Source organism: Phocoena phocoena, chromosome 13 (genome assembly GCF_963924675.1).
Source record: "Phocoena phocoena chromosome 13, mPhoPho1.1, whole genome shotgun sequence".
Classification (NCBI taxonomy): domain Eukaryota; kingdom Metazoa; phylum Chordata; class Mammalia; order Artiodactyla; family Phocoenidae; genus Phocoena; species Phocoena phocoena.
Window position 1 is genome coordinate 82,931,343 of NC_089231.1, and position 25,112 is coordinate 82,956,454.

The window sequence follows — 25,112 nt, forward strand, 5'->3', positions numbered from 1 at the left end:
TGACCCTGTGGATCTTTGTTTACAATACCCTCTCTAAAATCAGTTTTTTATTTTCTTGATTTGTCTGGTAAAGAGACTTTATGTAAATGGCCGAAAGTCATCAAACTGATGGCAGCCTTCTCACTCAGGATTCTTGATTTTAAACCCTGGGCGCGTGTAAATGTGTCCTCTGCAGTCCTGCTTTGTCGATAAGGGAATTCTGGGTGTTTATCCTTTGTGACTGTCACCCACCTGCCACACGAATCGCTGAAGGAGGAGGGTGGCACAGAGTGGCTGTGTTTTTTCTGCTTCCTCAAGAAGTAAGAAGTGTAATTACCAAGGGCTCACTCCGTTGTCCTATCATTGGCCAAAAATAATAAAGCTTAACAACCTATCGAAATCTTGCTGATGAGTAAAAAGTACCCAGAGGGACTTCCCTGGTGGTCCAGTGGTTAGGTCTCGCTGCTTTCACTGCCAAGGGCCCCGGTTCAATCCCTGGTTGGGGAACTAAGATCCCACAAGCCACGCAGCGTGGCAAAAAAAAAAGTACCCAGAAAAAAAGGTTAGTCTGCAACAAATGTTATAAAGTGACATGGAATATTATTTTACCCACATTAAAATGGTCATTGCAGGGTTGTCACTGACTGTTGTGTCACTGACTGTTGTGTCTCCCCCCACATCAGCTGCTAAAAAGGGGTTTCAGTGCCCCACTCAGTGTCTTCATAAGTCCCCTGGAGTCCAGGGTTTTTAATCCACTTAAAAAATAAATTTACTCTTTGGAGATGTTTTCTGAAGGCCCCCGATCCAGATGTGGCCACATCTGAGTGCAAACACTGTTTGCTGATGAATTAGTTTATATCTGAAGCTCCGAGGGGAGAGCTTTTTGATCTCTAGTTTCCATCAGATTTATAGCGATTTTAATAAAAATGTTTTCGGGGCTTTGAAACTTTTAAACCCAGGCTTCGTCATGGTTAATGAAACATTTCCTCTTAAGATGCAGCTGTTCCCCCTCCCCCAAGAAGTGGCATGAAGAAGTATGTGCCGCTGATAAGAGTATTTTCACACTTGGTTACTTGAAAGACTTAGAAACACAGACTCAAGCCAGCCCCCCAAGGCTCTACATTATTTATATTTTTTCTTACGTCATTTTAACTGCCTTGGGGATTTGAATCTAGTCAGTCTGGTAGATTGAAGCCAAATTATACAAGAATATAACCCTCCCCAAAGAATCCCTAACCATTCCCATCTTCTGCAGAACACAGCCAAAGAGGTGAGGTGGGCTGCTCTTACAAATCTTCATTTTTTTTAAAAAGAAAGATCTGCAATGTTTATGATGTTATAAACCCTAAGTCTGGGTTCCTAAGTTAGGGCTCTTCACAGTTTTATAGCTCATTTCACATATGAGAAAGTGTCGTCTTCCATCTCTACAGATATATTTTCCCCCCCGGGACTTTGGAATATCGTGTTGGGGCCTGTGCGTCACGTGTGTCCCCTGGTCACTTGTGGCTATGTTTCTATTTAGCTTGCAGAGCGTTATAGATTCTTGATAGGTTTTTGCAATGAATTAACAGCAGTTCGACCACTTAGTTCTATAAATTGAGGCCAATCCTGGCAGAGAGGTGTGTGCCCAGCAAGAGCTCACATCGTGGAGGCTCAGCAGATCTTGGTCGGACGAGTACACACATGAACGATATGCTCACCAGTCATGTTTGACTGCAAAAACAATAAGGAAGACAGAATCCCTGACATTATTGTTTGATCTCAGAGTAACGAATAGTAGCCCTAACTATTCGGTATACTCAGCAGCTTTAGCCTCGTTTAGGAGGGTTTGGAGAGGAAATAATCACTTAACTTTTTAAATGTGCTTACCTTTGGACCCAGCAATTCTGCTTTTAGGAGTATATCCTGCAGGAAAACTCAGGCAAGTGTAACAGTGATGTACTGCGGGATAGTTTGTAATAGTGAAAAATTAAAATGACCTTAAGGTCCGTTGATAGGAGATGGGGTGAATCAAGTAAGGCGCACCTACACTCAGTAGTTATTAAACAGTGAAATGGACCGATGATTCTTTTCTTTCTGTTCTCTTCTTTTTTTTATTTTTTCGTTTTATTTATTTGGCTGCCTCGGGTCTTAGCTGCAGTGCACGGGCTCTTTGTTGCCGTGCGCGGGCTTCTCTCTAGCTGTGGCACGCGGGCTCCAGAGCACGTGGGCTCAGTAGTTGCGGCGCATGGACTTAGCTGTCCCGTAGCATGTGGGATCTTAGTTCCCCGACCAGGGATCGAACCCACGTCCCCCGTATTGGAAGGTGGACTCTTAACCACTGGACCACCAGGGAAGTCCCTGACCTATGATTCTTGACTCAGAAAGAATGTGCTGGTTTTGTTGTTAAAGGACAAAAGGAAAGTTGCAAAACAGTATGTAAAGCATGACCTCATTTCATTAACAATAATATATAGATCTCATATATGCCTAGCAAAACTGAAAGAACTTCTTCCAAACCTTTAACGACACTGACCTCTGAGGCACGGGATCCGTGAGAGCTTTTACTCTCTACTTTCTACATATCACCCCCGTCAGCTGGGGCCTCTGGTACCAGCTGGAACCCAGCCCTGGCTCCCACCCATAGTCTGAGTTCGGGGCTGCCCTGGGGGCTCGCGCTCTCCTGGCCTCGGGGCTCCCCCGTGTGCGTGTGCACACTCCAGGTCATTCCAGACGTGACGCTCAGCATCTTCCTCCTTTTCCACAAAAACAGAAAGCCCATCCACACAAGACAACTTCCCTGGAACACGGAATCACCAGAAGGATTCACGCATAACCGCATTCCGCAGCGGTTTACCTAAAACTCCTCATTAGACCTTCTCCCCCGTGCCGATGACCACCCCCAGGGGGGCTTCCTTGCTGGTCTTGACCCCCCCACCGAGCTCTGCTCCCCCTCTTCCTTCCCTGTGGAGCACCCCCTCCCGTCCCTCTGCTGGCCGAGCCAGTTCAGCTCTTGGCTTCTATTTCCAAATCTGCAGTATAAGCCCATCTCTGGGGTTTACAAATGAAAAAACTTCCCATTTAGACGCATCCACTCTCCTTAGAAGACCATCGTGGCTGTAAATTGCCGGGGAGAGGGGAGGCTCATGCATACATTTCTGTAGAATTTAATTTTTCTTAACTACAAGCAGTAGCTTGTATTGCTTTTGTATTCAGAACAAAACCCAGAAAGATAAACGAACAAATCCTCCCCAAGCCTTGTGTACTAATCTTTGTGGCTAAACCGCAGTCCCAGCTGGGATGGAGGGAGCGTAGCCAGGTGGCACAGCTGCCCACCGTAGGAGGAGGAGAAATTTGAGCCAACGGTCATGGGCACAGTTTCCGCTCTGATGAAGACCCCAGGGGAATTGGGAAATTTGCACTTTGAAGAAAGGTCCTCAGTGGGTTGGATTTGTTCTGAAGCATAAATATCACGAGGTGTTTCCATCCTGAAAGTGAGAGAAATGGCCCACTGCTGTCGGGAGGCCTTCCTGGTCCACTGAGAACCCTACTCCAGGGAGCACTGCCGTTGTCACACTTACAGCATCTAAAGAAAGAAATACTAAAATGCTGCGCGGCCACTAAAAAAGAATGCAGCTGATGATATCAATAACACCAAGAGCGGCAACAGCAGACCAGCCCTTCTTGCTTGAGCGCTCGCTGAGAGCCAAGGACCGTGCCAGACCCCCTGGCGTTTAGTCCTCACGGCAAGAAGATGCTTTTATCATCTCCATTTTACCAACCAGGACAGTGAGGCTTAGGGGGATGAGGAAGCGTGCACGGCCACTCCGGGCCGCGGTCTGTACCCCAGCTGGCTGGTCTTAGTGCAAACAAAAGTCAGGACATCAAGCACTGGCTATTGCTGAGGAATGGGGAATGGTAGAGCACTTTACTTCTATTCTTTACATCTCCAGTGTTTGCATTTTTTATAACAAGCACATATTTATATTTACTGGTTTTATGATGGTAAAAGAATAGATCATAGTCATGGTGAAAATTACATTTTTAAAAACTGATGGCATTTGCTTTGTTACGTGCCTTTGCCATTGCTTCACCTCTGTATTATATTTCTTTTTTTTTTTTGGCCTCACCGTGAAGCATGTGGGATCTTAGTTCCCCGACCAAGGATCAAACCTGCACCCCCTGCATTAGAGGTGCGGAGTCTTAACCGCCGGACCGCCAAGGAAGTCCCTATTTTTCTTCCTTTTGTTATTATTATTATTATTTTTGGCCACGCCTCATGGCTTGCGGGATCTCCCCTGACCAAGGCAGTGAAAACGCAGAATCCTAGCCACTAGACCACCGGGGAACTCCCTATTTTTTTTCCTTTTAATCAACTTTATTGAGATATATCACATATCATACAATTTACCTATTTAAAGTGAGTCAATGGCTTTTAGTATGTTCACAGGGTTGTGCAACCATCACCACTATCGAATCCTAGAACATGTTTATCACCCTAAAAAGAAACCCTGTACCCGTTAGCCGTCACTTCCCATCCCCCCTCCTCAGCCCCTGGCATCCACTAGTCTACTTCCCATCTCCGGATTTGCCTCTTCTGGACATTTCATATAGATGGAATCATGCGATGTGCGACTGTTTGTGTCTGCCTTCTTTCACTGTTTTCAAGGTACATCCATGTTGTAGCATAATCAGTACTTCACTCCTTTTTCTAGAGGAGTAAAGAAAAGAGAAGCCACTGCAGTGGCTTCTCTTGTTGCGGAGCTCGGGCTCTAGGCGCATGGGCTTCAGTAGTTGAGGCTCGCGGGCTCCAGAACGCAGGCTCAGTAGTTGTGGCTCGCGGGCTTAGCTGTTCCGCGGCATGTGGGATCTTCCTGGACCAGGGCTCGAACCCATGTCCCCTGCATTGGCAGGCGGCTTCTTAACCACTGCGCCACGAGGGAATTCTGTCATTCAGATTTTAAAACCTTTAAAAACATTCACCTGGGGTGGGGAAGAATCCCCGGAAGTGCTTGCAGCCTGGGCCCCATGAGGGGCTGGGCAGAGGTCACCATAAAAGGCGCTGGGAATGGTGGTGTGGTCATCTCTGAGTCTCCCCCCGGCCGGCAGACAGCAGGGAGAGAGCGCTGTGGCCCAGCACCAATGGCTGGCCTTCTCCTGGGTCGGTGTCCAGTGGGCAGGACCTGACGGGAGGCAGCTGTTGTGCCGATAGTTACTGGAGAGGGGGCAGTTGTGAGTGACAGAGTGATGCGCCAACAGCAGAGGCATCTCCAGCCCTGGAAGCTGCTGCCCAGACCCTCCTTCCCTGCACCAGGTCAGTGCGAAACGCCGCCGCGATGGGCCACACGGAGGGGGTGGGAGGCGAAGAGGATGCTGTGAGGAAAGACTGTCTCCTCGCTTGCCAGGGACGGTCTAGAGAGCACTAGGTGTGTCTAAGGAGGAGGGAGAGTCCTTCCAGCCTGCGAGTCTATGAAACTATCACAGAATAAACCGACCCGCACCAGGAGCCCGTTTATAAAGACGAGGAATGGCGCCAGTTCAAGTGTATCATGTTCCTCTCCTTTTAACAGGGAGGTTATAAAACTTAATTATAAGACACAATTCTAAGGCCATCAGTGGCTTCCTGTGGCTGACAACAGGATCGCAAACCCAAAGACCTATGGGGAGAATGACAGCGGCAGGAGTAAAGCAGTCCTGGGCCAGGGGACCCCGGCCCTCCAAGGACAGGCCACCCTCACGTCTCGGGGCCTGGGCAATGGTACCAGCAGAGGTCCAGGGGCCGACTGTGTAAATGTTTAAAAGTTATAAATCAGGAATTCCCTGGTGGTCCAGTGGTTAGGGCTCTGCGCTTTCACTGCCGAGGGCCCAGGTTCAGTCCCTGGTTGGGGACCTAGGATCCTACAAGTTGCATGGCACGTGGCCAAAAAAAAAAAGTTATAACTCAAATGACAAGCTGTTGAATAGATACTAGACCTCGACAGTTCTACCTATTAAAAAAATTTTTAATTAATTAATTTAATTAATTAATTAATTAATGTTGGGTCTCGTTGTTGTGCACAAGCTTTCTCTAGTTGTGGCGAGCGGGGTCTACTCTTCGTTGCGGTTCACGGGCTTCTCACTGCGGTGGCTTCTCTTGTTGCAGAGCACGGGCTCTACGCGTGCGTGGGCTTCAGTAGTTGTGGCTCGCGGGCTCAGTAGTTGTGGCTCTAGAGCGCAGGCTCGGTAGTTGTGGCGCCCAGGCTTAGTTGCTTCGCGGAATGTGGGATCTTCCCGGACCAGGGCTCGAACCCGTGTCCCCTGCCTTGGCAGGAGGATTCCTAACCACTGCGCCACCAGGGAAGCCCCCCTTTTTTGAGTTTTAAGAGAACTTCTTCCATGGCCTCATTGTGCCCACGGTGTTTCATTCATGCAGTAAACGTTTCTCTGGGCCCCCACGATGTGCCGGGCTCTGAGCAAGGCTGCTGTGGAAATAGAGATGAACACTATTGCTACAGCTTAATGGAGGAGACAGATGTGGGCCTGAAGAATTAGAATATGCCTCACAGCTGCCACCCACCGTTGCTCTGGGATGAAAGTCACAGGCCGGGTGCTGGTTCTTTTTGGCATGAGCATCACCTCCGCTAGCCGCTGTGGTGTAAGAGCTGGTTCTCAAAGCTGTGGCCCCCAGACCAGCAGTCTGTGTTTTTTTTTTTTTTTGCGTTACGTGGGCCTCTCACTGCTGTGGCCTCTCCCGTTGCGGAGCACAGGCTCCGGACGCACAGGCTCAGCGGTCATGGCTCACGGGCCCAGCCGCTCTGCGGCATGTGGGATCTTCCCGGGCCGGGGCACGAACCCGTGTCCCCTGCATCGGCAGGCGGACTCCCAACCACTGCGCCACCAGGGAAGCCCCAGCAGTCTGTGTTTTAAGGGGCCCTCCTGCTCATGTTGATGCCTGATAAAGTTTGAGATCCCCTGCCTTAAAGCCATACTTCTCAACCTTGGCCACACATTCATATCCCCTGGGGAGCTTTTAAAAACTCTGACTGCTTATACTCCACCCCAGAACAATTAAATCAGGGTCTCTGGGAATGGGGCTGAGGCCTTAGAATGTTTAAAGCTCCCTGGGTGAATCAAATGAACCACTGCCTTCGTGGATGACAGGCCGGTGTGAGAATGCCAATAAGAGGCCGGGCTGAGCCAGCCAGAGCGCTCTGGGCGACCGCGGGGCCTGGGAGGGCTCTGGGCGTTCCATTCGGGCTCCGAGGTTCCTCTCCCAAGCACGAACCTCGTTTAGATACGTAGCAGCACCTGCCTCTTCAACTAACCCAGAGTAGGCTCGGGAAAGAAACGTCATGACGCTGAAGCTGCCAGCTCCCTGCCTGTTGAGCAGTGATCTTTGGTCAGTCATTTGGGGAAAGAGAGTAAGAGGTGAGTCACCTACAGAGTGGTTTGTGCCAAGAATGTTCCCTGAGATCTTTGGAATGCTCCGGGTGTGAGTAACTCCAGGCACGTTTGGATTCCTTCTTTGTCCTCTTTGGGTTAGTCTCCTATTTCTGAATTGAGTTTGAATCGTATATTACGTTTGTAAAGTACACGTGTCATTTACGTTATAATTTATGTATTTATAAATTATAATTTGTGTTATAATTACATGCATTGTAATTAGCAAGGGCATAGGAAGTATAAGAATCACAAGAACAGTTACTGCCGGTTGAGTGCTGACTGTGTTAGGCCCTGTGTCAGCACTTTAGATACATTGTCACAGTAAGCCTCAGATCAGCCCACTGCAAATGGTTTACCATATTACTCCCTTTTTCAGGACAGGAAACTGAGGATAAGGAATGTTAAGTTACTAACCCAAAGTCATATAGAAAATGGCAGAACCAGGCTTTGAACCTAGGTCTGCCATCAAAGATCATAGTGTTAGCCCCAGTCTCCCTTGGCTCATAGTAGGTGGTAGCACATGCATATACCAATAGTATTAAAATCATATAGTAGAATCTGTAAATAATACATGCTACTGGATAGTTTTATTTATACACAAAATTGTACATAATTTAACATGCAGTTGTACATAATATAAACTCAACAAATGCTGTATATGAAAATGTTACCAATTAGAACTGCTTGCATAGTACCAATTATGGTTCGTTTGTATCCATAACCAATGATGTTACATCTAAAGACCATTCCTGGAATGTTGCATTGAAGATATATGGCTTCTTTGAAAATATTAGGCGATTACTAAGATACAGTGTAAAAAGGGGAAAAGCAGGATACAAAAAAGGATATATACACGTACCAGTTTTGCAAAAAAAAATAGACACATGTGTTTTATATGCATGGGAAAAAGTGGAAGGAAGGTACCCCAGATCTTTCACAGAAATGATGGCTGGACTGCAAGAGGTTTGTATTTTCTTCTTGATACTTGGGGCAAGACCAAGACACTAGGATGTTCCAGACAGGCTGATATTTGGCGTTGCTTCAAACTGGTGCTCTTTCCATTTTTGTTCTACATTTATTTAGTGGACAGGGAGAAATTGGCCATCTATTGATAAATATTGTGTACAAATATAGATTCTCTTCCTGATTCATTCCTACAGACCAAAAAAGTTCAGGTTCTGGGGGAAAAAAATTATTTCCCACTTTTCTGTGGCTCTTATTCTCTCTCTCTCTCTCTCTCTCTCTCTCTCTAAAATTCAAAACCCTGCAATTTGGAGGGACACATATTAGTTTCAAATGTAGACACTAAAATACTCATTTCTAGCCCTTTGTCAGGCACAGTTCAGGTTTCTGAATTTTAGCCGGCTGCAGTGTGCGTGGTACAAAAATACTGCACAGAGAAGGCTGATTGGAGTGGGGTGTGGTTTTGTTTGTTTCTGTGTTCTATTTCTCTCCTCCTTGCATTTTGCCAGTTACGCAAGGAGCCCTGTGTGGAGACCTGCATTAACTGGCACCACATTTCCATTTGAATCCGCAGACATGTCAGCACTCTGCTCATTCTAGGAAATTTGGAAAATACGCAAAGAATGACTTTCCAAATCAGAAAGCAGCCCTCACAGAATGAGTTGGGAATTGTTCCCTTTTCTTATGTTTTTGGGAGAGTTTGTGGGGGATTGGTATTCTTTAAATATTTGGTAGAATTCACCAATGAAGCCATTTGGTCCTTGGTTTTTCTTTGCGGAAGCTGTAAAGTTGCTAATTCAATCTATTTACTTGTTATAGGTCTGTTTAGATTTTCTCTTTCTTCTTGAGTCAGTTTTGGTCATTTGTATCTTTCTAGGAATTTGTCCATTTCACCTAAGTTATCTGATTTGTTGGCATATTATTGCTCATACTCTTTTTAATCTCTGTAAGATTGGTACTGGTATTCCCTCTTTCATTCCTGATTTTAATAATTTGAGTCTTTTCTCTTCTTTTTCTTGGTTAGTCTCGCTTAAGACTTGCCAGCTGTGTTGATATTTTCAATGAATGATGGCTTCTTAGGTCTTCATTTTAAAAATTATATCACATAAGTTGTATGTATGTTACATAGAATCTTTTGAGTATATAAAACATTGCAGGATAAAGATGGAAAAGAAAGAAAGGAAAAAAGAATCGTGGTGCAGTTAGTTGCCTTAAGAAACTTACCACAGCCTTAGGTCCTGTATTTGAGTTTCACACTGAATTATTTGCTCGTTCATCTAAACTAATTTCTAAATTCTTCAGGATTCCATCTTTTAAATGAAACTAATATCTTCTTCACAAAGCAAGGATGTAGTAGATACACTGTGAGATACTTAGGTGAAAAGTGAAGAAATGAAACACTGTTCATGCCAATGCTAATAGTATTGACCAGTTGGACAGTGGATCAAAGCTGCTGTAAAATTTAGTACCACAAAGTGGGTGGCTTCACACAACAGGAATTTATTCTCTCATGGAACTCTGAAATCAAGGTGTCAGCAGGGTCATGCTCTCTATGAAACATGTAGGGGATAATGTGTGTCCTTGCCTCTTCTAGCTTCTGCAGTTACCATCAATCCTTGATGTTCCTTGGCTTAAGGTGTATCCCTCCAACCACTGCCTCGGCCATCACATGTCCGTCTTGGCCCTGAGTGTCTCTTTCCTCTTTTTATGAGGACACCAGTCATATTGTATGGAAGGCCCACCCTCCTCCAGTACAACCTCATCTTAACTAATGACATCTGCCCTGAGGGACTGAGGGACTGGGGGTTAGGACTTCAACCTATCTTTCTTTGGAGGGGGGATACAGTCAACCAATAACATACATGTTCTAAGCTAATGGTGAACATTTGTCTGTTACTCTCCAATTCTTAGACGTCTATCAAAGCGTCTTTTCTGCTTACCATGGTCTTTCTTTTTTCCCCCTAAACCTCTTTCCTAGATTGAAGATATGTTTAACGAAATCAGATTTAGTGAGTATGTGGACACTGGAAAACTAATTGACAAAATCAACCTACCAGATTTCTTCAAAGTTTACCTTAATCACAGGCCACCCTTCGGTAACACCATGAGTGGCATCCAGCGGAGCTTTGACATTCTTGGTTTTACCAATTCAAACGGAAAGAAAGCTATTCGAAGAGAGGATTTTCTGAAACTGCTTCAAACCAAAGGTAAATACCTAAATAGGTATATCTCGTAACACCCTTGAGCCATTCCCACTGGAGAGAACTGAGCTGGGAGACAGACCACCCCCCGGCATCTCTGATTTGACTGGACTTCAGCCACGAGGATGCCGCTTACTGACCCACGTGGCTGGCAAACACGGGGTAAAGGGAAGGATGCCGGGAACCAGAAGGATGCAGTTTATGTTCCAGCTTCCTGGAGTTGCAAGATTCAGGGCCTTCACTCATAAAGCAGGAATACAAGTGTCAGCCATCAAACTCACAGAGCTACTACGAGACTGGGTTGCATTTGTGAAATAAAACCACACCAAAGTAAAACTTTTCATTTTTACCTATTCTTTTCCTCATCGTACTTTTAAAAAACATACATTTATTTATTTATTTTTGGCTGCGTTGGGTCTTTGTTGCTGCGCTTGGGCTTTCTCTAGTTGCAGCAAGCGGGGGCTTCTCTCTTCGTTGCAGTGCGTGGGCTTCTCATCGCAGTGGCTTCTCGTTGCGGAGCACGGGCTCTAGGCGTGTGGGCTTCTGTAGTTGTGGCACACGGGCTCAGTAGTTGTGGCTTATGGCCTCTAGAGCGCAGGCTCAGTAGTTGTGGTGCACAGGCTTAGTTGCTCCGCAGCATGTGGGATCTTCCCGGATCAGGGCTCAAACCCATGTCCCCTGCATTGGCAGGCGGATTCTTAGCCACTGCGCCACCAGGGAAGTCCTTCCTCATCGTTTTTTGTGAGGAAGTCAAGTAGCCCTTTTCTCTGGGCGATCATTTCATCTTAGCCAAACTGCTGCTTCTAATGTGAGGGAAGTTGAAATGAAGCTAAGCACAGTCTTTATCAGAGTGCTGTCTTCTTTCTCTGCACAAGCCCCAACACAGTCCGCTGGGTTGGAGTCCCATTTTTAGCACCATATAAGGAAGTCTATGTGACAGTAACATGGGACTCCCTAGAATGTTTCTGTGTCTCAAGGAAACAGTGGAATCATTCTCTTGAAGACCCCAGAATGATGATGTTAAACTCTGACGTGAGGCTCAGTCCCATGAGCTGAACAGCCTCCTTTTCCCTTTGTGATGCCCAGGTGAGCACATGACGGAAGAGGAGATGTCTGACTGCTTTGCTACACTGTTCGGACTGAATCCTGAGGGCTGGAAATCCGAGCCCGCAGCCTCTTCTCTCAAAGGTACTACAGTGGGCTCTGTCCGGACACGTAGCTGAGCTGCACTAATTTGTTGGCGACTTAAGTGCATTTAAGTCTTCTAACTGGTGCAAGCCACTCTCCTTCATACCATGCACACAACAAAGCAAGTCTGTTGGGAACGCAACATGAATACGTTATAAAAGGACCAGGGAGTGGTGGTCATGTCTAAGAGATGAAAGCATTTGTTCTTGTGCTCCGTCCTTCCTTCGTGTCTCCCAGCCTTGTTTCTTCCCTTTATTCCCCCGATTCAGTCCTCATCTTTCCAGCTTGGGTAGGCGAATCTTGGCCACTAGTAGAGGATACAGTTCAGAAGCTCTTTCAGAAGAGGTATCGTCAGGAGAGCCTTGGATGAGGAGAGGGTAGGGACTCGGCAGGCAGGCACGAGCCCGACTTCACGCTGCCAGAGCTTGAACATCTTTAAAGATCATCCTGGGACTCCCCTAGCAGTCCAGTGGTTAGGACTCCACGCTTCCACTGCAGGGGGCGTGGGTTCGATCCCTGGTCGGGGAACTAAGATCCCGCATGCTGTGCAGTGCGGCCAAAAAAAAAAAATCCTCCTCTCCTTTCCTGTCTGAGGATTTCCCACCTCCTTCTTTTAGCTCACCGACGCCCTTGTGCTGGAACGTGTCCATGGACAACCCCGAGTGCTGCCCTGCTGCCCCCATGGGGTCGGGAACAAAGACTCCTCATCAGGCTTCCTTCTCCCTCTCCTTCTTTTTTTTTTTTTTTTTTTTTCTCCCTCTCCTTCTGTTGTCTGTTCCCAATTTCAAATTGAACAGAGTTCCTAACACAGATGGTTCTAGACTCCAGGATCTGATTGGTCATTTCCAACCTGCAAGCTCCTCTACGCCATTCCTTGTGTATCTGGGATCTCAGAATGTAACTTTCCCAATTGTTTTATATACACACACATGTATACAGTGTTCCTAAGTGTCTCAAAACAGTAAAATCAATGATGCCTTGTAGTTGAGGCTTTCCAGTGAAGTGTGCAGAGTTTTGGGTAACAGTGCTCCAAACCCAAACCACAAAGGAGGGATTTTAACCAGTTTCCACCCAAAGGTTTTCACGGAATCAGGGCCAAATCCCCGCACAAAGCTCCTCTCACTTTTGTTTAGTATCATTTCCTCATATTTTTGGAAAATGCTTCTGAGTTAGAAACCTAATTGTTATGAAGGCATTTGCTTTCTTTTCTTGTCTGGTTAGGTTCAGAAATTTGCTTTGAAGAAGAACTTCCAGACGAAATCACTGCAGAAATATTCACGACTCAAATTCTTGGCCTAACCATTTCCCAAGATTCTGGACAAGATCCTACGGTCAGTGAAGTTGAAAGGAGTGCCTGAAGCACAAAGGACTTTGTGTGTGTGTGTGTTTTCCACAAGGCACTGCTTTCCCCGCATCTCCCTACCCCTGCTCTAATCTTCAGAACGTTTAGACATTAAAAGCAAATTTCTCTTAAGCAGTGGAAGTCACAAAGTTGGACATTCCACTGTTTCTGAAATAGAAAAGTGGGCGGAGGCAAGAAAAACGATGGCAGCTGGGTGGAAAGGGTGTCTGGAGACCCCGGCCGCCATTCTCGCGCCTAATCCACGGCAGTGCTGCCTGGAGGGGGTTTGGACAGGACGAGAAGGTGGCGTGGTCCCCGGGGGCAGGGGGCGCCTCAGCCAGCAGCAGGCCTTCCTCGTGGCAAGTGTGGCCTTATTTCTATCCCCTCAAGTGGCACCTGGACCCTTAGCCTAATGTGGCCTGATATGGGTCATCCCAGCCTGCTATTAGGCTGGGGCGGGGGCGTTGGGTGCTCTGGGCTCCTGAGAGCCCCGGCTTATGGCTTCTTATGAGCAAAACCCCTGAGCAATTGTGTGCAACCGTTATGAAGAGCATCCCTGGCCATGCTTAACGCCGGTGGCACCTGCCAAAGAGAATGCAGAACAGCAGCCCCTGAGCCCTGTGTGTATCGCAGCTGGACCAGAAACGGCCGGCCGGCCTCCCCGGGGCAGAGCTCAGCAGACGGGAGCCGCCCCCTCACACAGCGCACGCGCCGCATAGGCCAGTGTGGTTGATTCGCAGCCTTGAACTCCGCTGGGCTGCAGAACTCGTAGCAGGCGAAAGCAGTTACCCGGCGCTGCTCGGGATGTTGAGGGAACGTGACTCAGGCTTCAGCAGCATTCTGACCTTGAATATAGGCTACCCTCGTCATATAAACAGGTGGAAGTTATGGTCTGATTTTAAGAGTTTTGTCCTCAGTTATGAGGTCTTACTCAGGCAAATGGGCCAAAGGTTATTCTCCACACGTGCTTAGTCCGACACACCCGCCGGCCAGTACCAGCTCCTACCCCGGAGAAACCAGCCTTTGAGATGATGTTTCTGACCCCCGGAGCAGGGGTCTGTGTGAGAGAAACAGAACAGCTGCAGCTCCCTCCTCCAGGCACAGAGCCCCCTGCGTGGCGGCCGTTTGGAAACCTAGCGCTGTGGGTCCTTGGGACAGCCTGGAACACAGAACAGAGCCGTATCCCCCCCCCCCCCCCCCCCCCCCCGGCTGTGTCACCACCGCCTCGGGACAGCCGGTGCCCGCTCGTCACACTGTATACCTCCAGGGCTTTGCAACCTGGTTTACATTTGTTTCTTTTTGAAAAACACAAAAAGAAAAACAAGCTTTGTGAATCAGTTTTGCAGCTGCTAAGGGCTTAGGAGAGACAGACCACCAAGCCAGTTAAAAAGTTCCCGGGGACATTTTAGGGAACAGAAAACTCTCAAGTGACTTGTTCTCTTCAGAAAATAACTCAGAATTGGATGCACTCTGGACACCCACCAGGGGCTTCTTTCGTCAGGTCCGGCTCCCTCTTTCTGGTTCTTGTTGACGACATATATTGGAGTCATCGTCCGGAGCAGAACCGGCCCGTGAGCAGTTGGACCCGCGGCGGCGGGGCTGGTGAGCGGGAACTGCCATCAGGCCCAGGCTGAGCCGCTCGCTCTGCTCTGAGTCGATACGGGAAGGGTGAGGGTCAGTGCGGCCGTCCATCCGGGAAGGCCCAAATAGCAGGGGACAGCAGCATCCATGTCAGCGGCGTTCCCACCCTGCTCCCAGCCCAGCCAGGCCACGGGCGCCCCTTCTCACCCTTTCTGCTGGTGCTTTTCTTGGGGTATCTCTCAGCTTGTCCGACCAGGGTGAAGAGCAGCTTATGTGCACCTTCCATCCCTGGCGGGGCGTCTTCACCTGCTGGCCACGCAAGCGGTGGCGAGGCCGGGCCCCAGCACCCGGGTCCAGGGCAGGAAGAGGAGGGCTGCCTTCCTGCCCAGAGGGCAGAGAGCTCAGACTCTCCCAGCCATGTGGGTAGCAGAGCAGCGACACCAGAAGTGGAGGGAGCAGAGACCCAAGACGGACGGTCTCGCTGGGCTTGTACATCGGACGTAGGGGCGAGACGCTGGACCCCAAAAAGCACCATGTGATGTTCTTTTGAAAAAATAATACTGTTTCAGATGGGGCCTCTGGCTACCGACCTCTGCATCCTGGCCTGTTGCTTCCAGAGTTCAGGAGCCCGTGGAAAAGCCATGATCGTCCAGGAACCACCCAAAGCTTCCCCCACCCCCCACTCTCTCCTCCAGACCCCCAGGCCCCTCCTGGGCAGGACGAGTGTCTTGTTTGCACAGCACCAGCCCAAGGGCCGGGCCGGCCTGGGCTTGCATCCTGCCTCTGCCATTTAGTAGCACCCTGTGTGCCCTTGGGTGTGGCTAATCTCTTAAACCTCAGTTTCCCCCTGGAACAACTCCTGGGGTGGTGGTGAGGATTAAAAGAGATATTGCAGGTAAGCGTTCCTGGTATAACGTAGTGCTCAAAGTAGGACAGCAGCTATTATCACTGCAGGCAGAAACTGTGCCCGAGACTGGGGAAGACATTTGATGAGAATTAATCTCTCCCAACTCCAGGGTTTTAGCATCTGTTAACACTTGCTCAAATAGGGGTCTCTGCAAGCTTTGACAAAGGACCCTTGATAAATATTTGTGGAACAACTGAATGAATGAACGTGAAGCTTCAGTGCTCTTTTAATAGCTGACTTAGCTTTTGAATCAAAGTGAATCCGGCCCCCACAGGCCGTCTGCATCAGGGTCAGCAGACTCTCTGGAAAGGGCCAGAGGGTAAACAGTGGGGATCTGTGGGCCGAGTGGGCTGGTGGATGCCTCACCTCGGCCGCTGGCGCACAAACGCAGCCACACAGACTCTGGTCCAGGAAAGAACGAACGTGGCCCCCTTCCAATCAAACTTAATTTGTGGACACTGAAACTAATTTGGATTTTGTGAGAATTTCCACATACCGTGAAATCTTCTTCTTCTGAGATTTTTTTCAACCACTCAAAAATGTGAAAGCCATTCTTAGCTTGTGGACCACACGGACACAGCAGCCCGGATCTGTCCTGCAGGTTGGAGTTTGCTCCACCTTCTAGGCCAGGATGACTCTTTCCAACGGAGTTTTACAAATACGACGAATGTGTAAAACACCTGACTAGTACTCTTCAAAATAGCCCAGGTCATGACAAACAAGAAAAGGCTGAGAAACTGTCCCAGGTCGGGGGAGACTAAGGCGACACGATGACTAAATGTGAAGCAGGATCCTGGGTTTCTGGAACGGAAAAAGGACATTAGGAAGAACCCGGTGAAACCCAGAGGAAGTCTGTGGTTCAATTGATAGCATTGGGCCAAACTTAATTTCTTAGTTTCGATCAATGTATCTTGGTTGCCTAAAAGTGCACACGAGGGAAGCTGGGCGAAGGGTCTGTGTTAACTCTCCATACTACCTTTGCAAATCTAAAATATTTCAAAATCAAAACTGTATTTAAAAATGAGGGAATTCCCTGGCAGTCCAGTGGTTAAGACTCTGTGCTTTCACTGCCGGGGCCCAGATTCGATCCCTGGTCCGGAAACTAGGATCCCACATGCCTCGCAGCACGGCCAAAAAAAAATCCTGTACCACCGTTCTGCCTCAGCCACCCCTGAGTTGTTTCCACGAGCTGCCCTGTGCCTCGCAGCTCTCAAGCCAATGCTCTTGAAGCCAGTCCGGGCCCCTGCTCGTGGGTTGCCTCATGTGCCAGCTGTCCTCTGTGAACCCGATGTGCTTCGCGACAGTGCAGACAAAAAGGGGCTTTTTTTTTTCAGAAAGATCTGTGTCCTAAAGCCATGGCTGCCCTAGACCCTGGGGTTTTTGGCCTGACCATGTTCTTGAGCGATCTGGATGACAGAGGTTCCCCTGCAGGCAGTGGCTCAAAACTGACTATAATAAATAGACACAGGACACTGGGACTCAACAGTAAGTTGCCACCCTATTCATATGTCATATAACATCCTCTGCTAGCTTAGCTTAAAGGAATATCTCACACACACACGCACACGCACACGCACACGCACACAACCCGAGTTGATGCAACATTCTTCCAGGGCAGTGTGATGCTGAGTGTAGGGCCCAAGCTCGTGGGACAGTAAACCTGTCGCGGGGTTCTTTACCGTGTTTCCTGAGCTGCTGATGCCCGAGGCAGGCCTCTCGCCCCCGCCGATAACCATGGGTATTTATCAGTGCCCAGGTGAGAGGCATCGGGCCCCAAAGATCACTCTCCACTGTTGGCAACCCTGCCTTTTTCTCCATAGTTTGAAATCACCAGCTGTGAGTGGGGAAGTTCAATACCAAGGTTGCCCCCATGGAAGGGAACGAGCCATTGTGTTCGGCCCTGCACCCCCTCTTGTTCTCTCCTTATTTGTTGATGGGAAGTCACAAAACACTTCAATGTAAACATGGTATTTATTTTTTTAGATCTTAGTCGTTAAAGCAAGTGGGTTTTTTCCTTTGGGCGGGGGCGAGTTTAGTTCCAACAACCACTACAAGCTCTTTGCTAGCACTTCAGACAACACACAGCGTGTGCTGTGAAGGGTAGTTCCCACAGCGTGTCTGTCCTGGCGGAGGGAGCAGTGGGCGGTATTGTGGACCCTGGTTCTGATGCAGAGAGAGCACATCAGGTGTAGGCGCTGTCTAAAGTGCTGGCCACCACCCAGCTTCTCCTCCGTGTGCATCTGACTGCTTCGGAGATGGACTTCATCCATCCATTCATTCACGAATTCAGCAAAGGGTGAGTATGCGCCCACACTGCGGTAGGGCTGGGGGTACAGGGGTGGACAAGACGGGCATGGCCCTTGTCTTCGGGGATCTCTGATTAAACAAACACATAACTATGTCGTTGCAAACTGCGGTCATAGAGGAAGAGCCAGGGGCCTATGAGATAGAATAACATGAGGGAAATGTACTTTAGTTAAGTGATCGGGGCCAGTCTCCCCAAAGACGAGGCTTGTAAGTTAAGAGACAGTCATGGAAAGAGTGGGGAGAACCTTCCAGACCGAGGGGACAGTGCCACCAAGGCCAGAAGCATTCAGTGAACCAGAGGTTTGTGTGGTCAGACCCTAGAGAGGGACGTAGGCTCAAGGTGGGGTCCTCAGGAGTCTAGAACGACCTCTGGCATTCCTTCAGCACTGCCATTGCATGGTGCTTCCTCTCGAGTCCGAAGAGGAATGTTTTCACGTGGGCGATGGGCAGGAGGAATGGAGGGAGGCCAAGTCTTCAAGAAGACGATCTGGCCTTTCTCATTCCTTCACTTTCAAAGAGTCTTGATATGGTACTTCCCTGGTGGTGCAGTGGTTAAGAATCCACCTGCCAATGCAGGGGACACGGGTTCGAGCCCCGGTCCGGGAAGACCCCACATGCCACAGAGCAACTAAGCCCGTGCGCCACAACTCCTGAAGCTCGCGCGCCTAGAGCCCGTGCTCCGCGACAAGAGAAGCCACCGCAGTGAGAAGCCCCGCACCACAGCAAAGAGTAGCCCCTGCTCGCCTCAAGTAGAGAAAGCCCGTATGCAGCAACAAAGACCCAATGCAGCCAAAAATAAATACATAAATGAAATTTTTAAAAAATTTAATTACATAACCTTGGAGAAGCTTTTAAAAACAAAACAAAACAAAGAGTCTTGATATGGGGTATGCTGCCGCTCAGAGGATCCCAGGAAAGACTATAAATAAGTCTTGTGAGGAACCAGCTCTGAAGCTGGTGTGTTCTCTCACGTGACACTGGACAAAGGTGGGAAAGCTCCCAGTGGGTTTCAGCCCCATAAACCTTAAACCCTGAGTCGGCATCAATACATCCTTCTTAGTTTTCCAGGGATTTCGACATTTTAAAAAGATGTAACCACAATCTTCTCCGTGATCTTGTCCCTTTGTGCACAACCGTGTTTAACTACACAGTCCCGAGTCGCCGGTGGTAACCCAAAGGCAGCCAGGTGTACAGCGAAGCTCCACCAGAGCTCGCCACTTACCCCTCCCTCAGTGTGCTGTCCGTCACCTCTGCCTTTCACTAGGATAGATGCGAGAACGGCAGTAACTTGTGCCAGACCCTCTAACAGTGACCTCAGTTGAGCTGGGTGCCCTGGTGCTAAGGCCTAAGATAAAGTGTGGCGGGAAGCATGTTTCTTTCCCTTTAGGAGGTTATATTGTAGCGAGGGAAACAGACCTGTCAATAATAATACAGTATTTTGTGATATGACATAGGGGCGTCCAGAGCAGATGGGGCGGGAAGGAGGAGGCGATCAGGGCGGGTGGAGGAGACATTACATGAATGAGGCGCTCTAAGCCCATCTGAGCAGTGCCGGGGGGAAGTGGCAGGAGAGCAGCCCAGAGAAGTCAGTGATCACATTATGGCTGGCCTTGTGTGCTGAATCAGGGAGGTTAGGCTTGATATGAAAGGGAAGGGGGAGAAGTGGATCAAACTTGGATCTCAGAGGCGTAGGGCTGGGTGATGGGCAAGAGGGATTGGCTGGGGAAAGGGCCCACAGCAAGGGGATTGTTATAGTAGTTTGGGGAGAAGTGAAAGATTGCAACAAGAGAAAAGACATTCAGGAAGGATAAGTATAACAGACTGAGAGGCAGCTTAAATAGGGTATCAGCCATGATCTTTGGTTTGGAGCAATAGAAATTGGCTCTGGTTAGCTTCGGGGAAAGGGACTTCATGTGAAGACCAGCAGGTAACTCATAGGCTCAATGGAGCGACTGAAGAAGCAAGCTCTGAAAATGACCAGGAACCAACGGCAGCCAGGATGCCCATGGCGCTGCCACCACTGGGAGCTCAGCGCCTCTGCTACTTAGGCTCTCCAAGGGCCACTTCTGCTGGAAGTCGTTTCTCCGCTGCCCCTACACACCCTCAAACATCAAAGTCAAAATCAAAACCACAATGAGATACCCCTTTACCGCCACAAGACTAATATGAAAAAGACAGACGATAACAAGTGTGGGTGAGGATGTGGAGAAATTGGAACCCTCGTACATTGCTGGTGGGAATGTAAGATGGTGCAGCTGCTTTGGAAAACAGTCTGGCAGTTTTTCAACACGTTAAATACAGAGTTACCATATGACCCAGCAATTCCCCTACTGGGTATGTAGCCAAGAGAACTGAAAATACACATCTGCACAAAAACCTGTACACGTATCATCATAGCAACGTTATTCATAATAGCCAAAAAGTGGAAACAACCCAATGTCCATCGATGAATGAATGGATGAACAAAATGTGGTAAATCCATGTCATGGAATATCATTCAGCCATAAAAAGAATGAAGTATTAATACACGGGATGAACCTTGAAAATATGCTAAATAAAAGAAGCTAGGGGGCTTCCCTGGTGGCGCAGTGGTTGAGAGTCCACCTGCCGATGCAGGGGACACGGGTTCGTGCCCCAGTCCAGGAAGATCCCACATGCCGCGGAGCGGCTGGGCCCGTGAGCCATGGCCGCTGAGCCTGCGCGTCCGGAGCCTGTGCTCCGCAACGGGAGGGGCCACAGCAGTGAGAGGCCTGCGTACCGCCAAAAAAAAAAAAAAAAAAAAAGCTAGGCACAAAAGGACATATATTGTATGATTCCATTCATGTGAAGTGTCCAGAATAGGCAAATCCATCGAAACAGGAAATAGACTCTTGGTTGCCTAAGGCTGGGGGGAGAAAGAATGACAGCAAATGGGTAGAGGGTTTCTTTTTCAGATGACAAGAATGTTCTAACATTGATTGTGGTGATGGTTTCACAGCTCTGCGACTATACTAAAAAACACCTTGGGCTTCCCTAGTGGCACAGCGGTTGAGAGTCCGCCTGCCGATGCAGGGGACACGGGTTCATGCCCCAGTCCGGGAAGATTCCACATGCCATGGAGCGGCTGGACCCGTGAGCCATGGCCACTGAGCCTGCGCGTCCGGAGCCTGTGCTCCGCAGCGGGAGAGGCCACAACAGTGAGAGGCCCGCACACCACAAACACACACACACACACACACACACACAAAAACACCTTAAAAGGGTGAATTTTGGGACTTACCTGGCTGTCCAGTGGTTGGGACTTTGCCTTCCAATGCAGGAAGTGCGGGTTCAGTCCCTGGTTGGGGAGTTGGGATCCCACATACCTTGGGGCCAAAAAAAAAAGGCCAAGACATAAAACAGAAGCAATATTCTGGTGGGTTCAGTGGAGACATTAGAAATGGTCCACATCAAAAAAAAAAAAAAAACAACCAAAAAAAGGGTGAATTTTATGGTATGTTAATTATATCTCAATAAAGCTATTATTTAAAAATAATCGACTGGCAACCCAATTAAAGAAATGGGCAGAAGACCTGAATAGACGTTTTCTAAAGAAGATGTACAGATGGCCAACAGGCACATGAAAAGATGCTCAACATTGCTAATCATCAGGGAAATGCAAATCCAAACCACAAAGAGACATCACCTCACATCTGTCAGAATGGCTGTCATCAAAAAGACCACAGGGGCTTCCCTGGTGGCGCAGTGGTTGAGAGTCCTCCTGCCGATGCAGGGGACACGGGTTCGTGCCCCGGTCCAGGAAGATCCCACATGCCGCGGAGCGGCTGGGCCCGTGAGCCATGGCCGCTGAGCCTGCGCGTCCGGAGCCTGTGCTCCGCAACGGGAGAGGCCACAACAGTGAGAGGCCCGCGTACCGCAAAAAAAAAAAAAAAAAAAAAAAAAAAAAAAAAAAAAAAAAAAAAAAAAAAAGACCACAAATAACAAATGTTGGCGAAGATGCGGAGAAAAAGGAACCAGTCACTATATTATATTCCTCAAACATATTATATTGTAAATCAACTATACCTCAATAAAAAAGAAAATCAACCTACTAGACCATCCACCTGGGTAAGGTTGGGACCCATGCCCAGGACCTAACCCCCTGGGAAAAAGAGGGACAAGCCGCCTCTAGCTTCTGTAGTGGGGGGCAGCCTCCATCCACAAAGGCTCACCCAGAACTAGGAAGGGTATTCAGATGCTGGGCGGCCAAAATGACTGCACACGTGGGAGCGAGAGAAGACATTCGGGCAGCCTCCTGGATTTCTGACCTAAGAGCTCACCGAGCACATTGGTAGATGCATTCCAACTCTGCTCCAGGTCACTGGGTCATGACCGGACTTCTGTGTTTAATCATTCATTGTTGGAAGAGCCTGCGTTACACCGTCTCACCTCTGAACACATCTGTCTCTTGAAGCACTTTATATCTACTATCTCTTTGTTTCTATATGGCCTCAAGTGGCCCAACTTTTAGGCAAGCCAGTGGCTGCATGCATGGATATACAACTTGCTAGTCTATTAGTATTTGAGCTGGTGACCATATTTAGAGCTGTAATTATAGGCAAGAAAAAGTAGGCAGAGAAGCAAATTGGAGTATTTGATTTATCAAAGAAAATTTTTTTAATGGCTCCCCAGTCTATCTGCAATTCATCATCAGGCCCACATTGTGGGGGAGACGTTCCCTACGATAATTCGGGATCCCGTTGGGCTCCACCAGTGGCGTGCTGGTATAGATTTACCTGTCCTCTCTGGGTGGGGGAGGGACAGGAGGGTCCTGAGAGCACTCCCACAGGGCTGATTTACAACTCTCCACATCCTGATGACTGTGGAGTGGGGAGCACCGGTCCAGAGACACAGTCAGGAGAGCGGGGCTCTGGCCAGAACTCTTCTAACTGGCTGTGTGACCGGATGGTAGCGTCCCTTTTTTTTTTTTTTTTAATATTTTATTTATTTTTTTATTTATTTATGTAGGCTGCACTGGGTCTTAGTTGCAGCACGTGGTTCTTCGTTGCGGCATGTGGCATCTTTGTTGCGGCATGCAGACTTCTTAGTTGTGGCACGCATGCGGGATCTAGTTCCCTGAACAAGGATCGAACCTGGGCCCCCTGCATTGGGAGCGCAGAGTCTTACCCACTGGGCCACCAGGGAAGTCCCAGTAGCATCCTTTTCTGTGAAAGGAGGGAGGAGGCTTCAGCCTCCACAGCTCATCCTTTCTGTTCCTGTCTCCGAGTAAGGGACTGTATTTCATTCTGTGGTTGGAGTGTGCCCTTCATAGTTTTCCCTCTTGGCTGGGCCTTGCTAACGACCTGCTCCCCAAACACCAAAGCACCTCTGTTTATGAAAACAGCGCTCGGTCACAAGTTGCTAGGCAAGGACCAAGGTGCCCAGAAGCGCCAGGGCCGGGCCTGCATTTTCCTCACAATCACCCATCTCCATCTCTGTTCCAGAGTTATCCTTCCCCTCCCCACACCTCCCACCCCGTGGTGAATGAGCCTTCATCCCGGAGGAGGAGTGACGTAAGGGTTGAATTTACCAGCCTAGAAGAGTAGTTTGACTTCAGACCCCAGTGTGGGGCATACTGATGCAAAGATCGTCCAGGTCTGTTATTTAACAAATGCTTTCTGGTATCTAGCAGTTACTGTGTGCCAAGTGCTGTTCTAAATTCTTGACAAATACTGTCTTGTTTTTTGTTATTGTTGTTGTTGGTGGTGGGTTTTTTTTGGTACGTGGGCCCCTCACTGTCGTGGCTTCTCCCGCTGCGGAGCACAGGCTCCGGACACGCAGGCTCAGCGGCCATGGCTCACGGACCCAGCCCCTCCGCGGCAGGTGGGATCTTTCCGGACCGGGGCACGAACCCGTGTCCCCTGCACCGGCAGGCGGACTCTCAACCACTGAGCCACCAGGGAAGCCCTGTTGTTGTTTTTAATTGAAGTATAGTTGATTGACAATGTCGGGTTAGTTTCAGGTGTACAGCAAAGTGATTCAGTTATACATATATATGTATTCTTTTTCAGATTCTTTTCCCTTATAGGTTATTACAAAATATTGAGTATAGTTTCCTGTGCTATACAGTAGGTACTTGTTGGTTATCTATTTTATATATAGTAGTGTGTATATGTTAATCCCAAACTCCTAATGTATCCCTCCCCCCACTTTCCCTGACAAATACTGTTTTTAATTCACATAACTCGGTGAGGCAGGTCTTATTTTCATCCCCATTTTACAGATGAGGCACAGTTAGGTCAAGGCACAAGCCATGACTAAGTAACTCACCTCTGGAACCCCACGATCACTCCTTTAACACGTCTAAGATTATCACAAACATTCAGAGAGAGCTTGACTTCCAGTCTCTGGTAACTAGTTATTCAGACCAACGCTCAAGCTGAAAGCAACTAAAAATGCTAGAACATATGCTAGAAAACGTATTTTAAAAAATCCTAAAACCCACCACATGCTGACAAGATAGTAAGGAATAGGTGAAACTGAAGGAAAAAGAGAACCCTGACAGCTAATCCAGCAAGGAAGCCACTCGAACCCTGTAGATATTTGCCAAGTCTGGCATATTTGAACTTCAGTGTGAATGGTTTTCTTGAGGCAGGAGGTCGGAAATCAAAGTCCAGGGTCCACGCTGGGTGGGAGATGAGACCTCGCCCAGTGGTGTGCTGGTAAATGCTTATCACCAGCCCTTGGTGAGGTTGGGAAAGGGTCCTGATGTCTTATAGCATTTGCCGATATCCACAGTGTAAATGCTCCGCCGTGGCTGATTTAGAACTATTGATAGGAGGTCACTGAAGAGAGTTGGGAAGCACAGCCTTGCCGGTCAGCTGCAGCACATCACTGACCCCACCCTGGGTACAATAAGCAGATCGGTCTCACTCACTTAGGCAACCTATATTGGCATCACCTGGGGGTCCAGGGACCCACGAGCCCTGAACTTGGATGTCGGTCATCCTGCACTAGCAGTGCCCTCAGGAGTCTGGCAGAGCAAATGTAAAACAACTCGAGAGGAAGGTAACTTCACTCTAGGCCTCAGATTATCCCTATAAATAAATTTTAAAATACAATGTCCAGCAAGGTCAAGGAGAACCAGACAGATCACAAAGAAATAGGACACCATGAGTAAGAGCCAGCAGAAACAGAGTCTCAGATACTTCAAATATCAGAATGATCAGACACAGACCGTAAAACAAGTGTGCTTTGTTGAAAGAAAGAAGTGTAAAACTATCTG

General features: G+C 48.4%; 1 protein-coding gene across 1 annotated transcript in view; it reads left to right on the top strand.

Moving 5' to 3' along the window:
- Positions 1-25,112, top strand: part of CFAP251 (cilia and flagella associated protein 251) — an 80,130-nt gene that overhangs the window by 52,804 nt on the left and 2,214 nt on the right. Inside the window, exons 19-22 of the mRNA XM_065889533.1 lie at positions 10,322-10,550; positions 11,631-11,732; positions 12,954-13,063; positions 13,344-13,437. Coding sequence (XP_065745605.1) covers positions 10,322-10,550; positions 11,631-11,732; positions 12,954-13,063; positions 13,344-13,437 — 535 coding nt within the window. The remainder of the gene's footprint in view (positions 1-10,321; positions 10,551-11,630; positions 11,733-12,953; positions 13,064-13,343; positions 13,438-25,112) is intronic.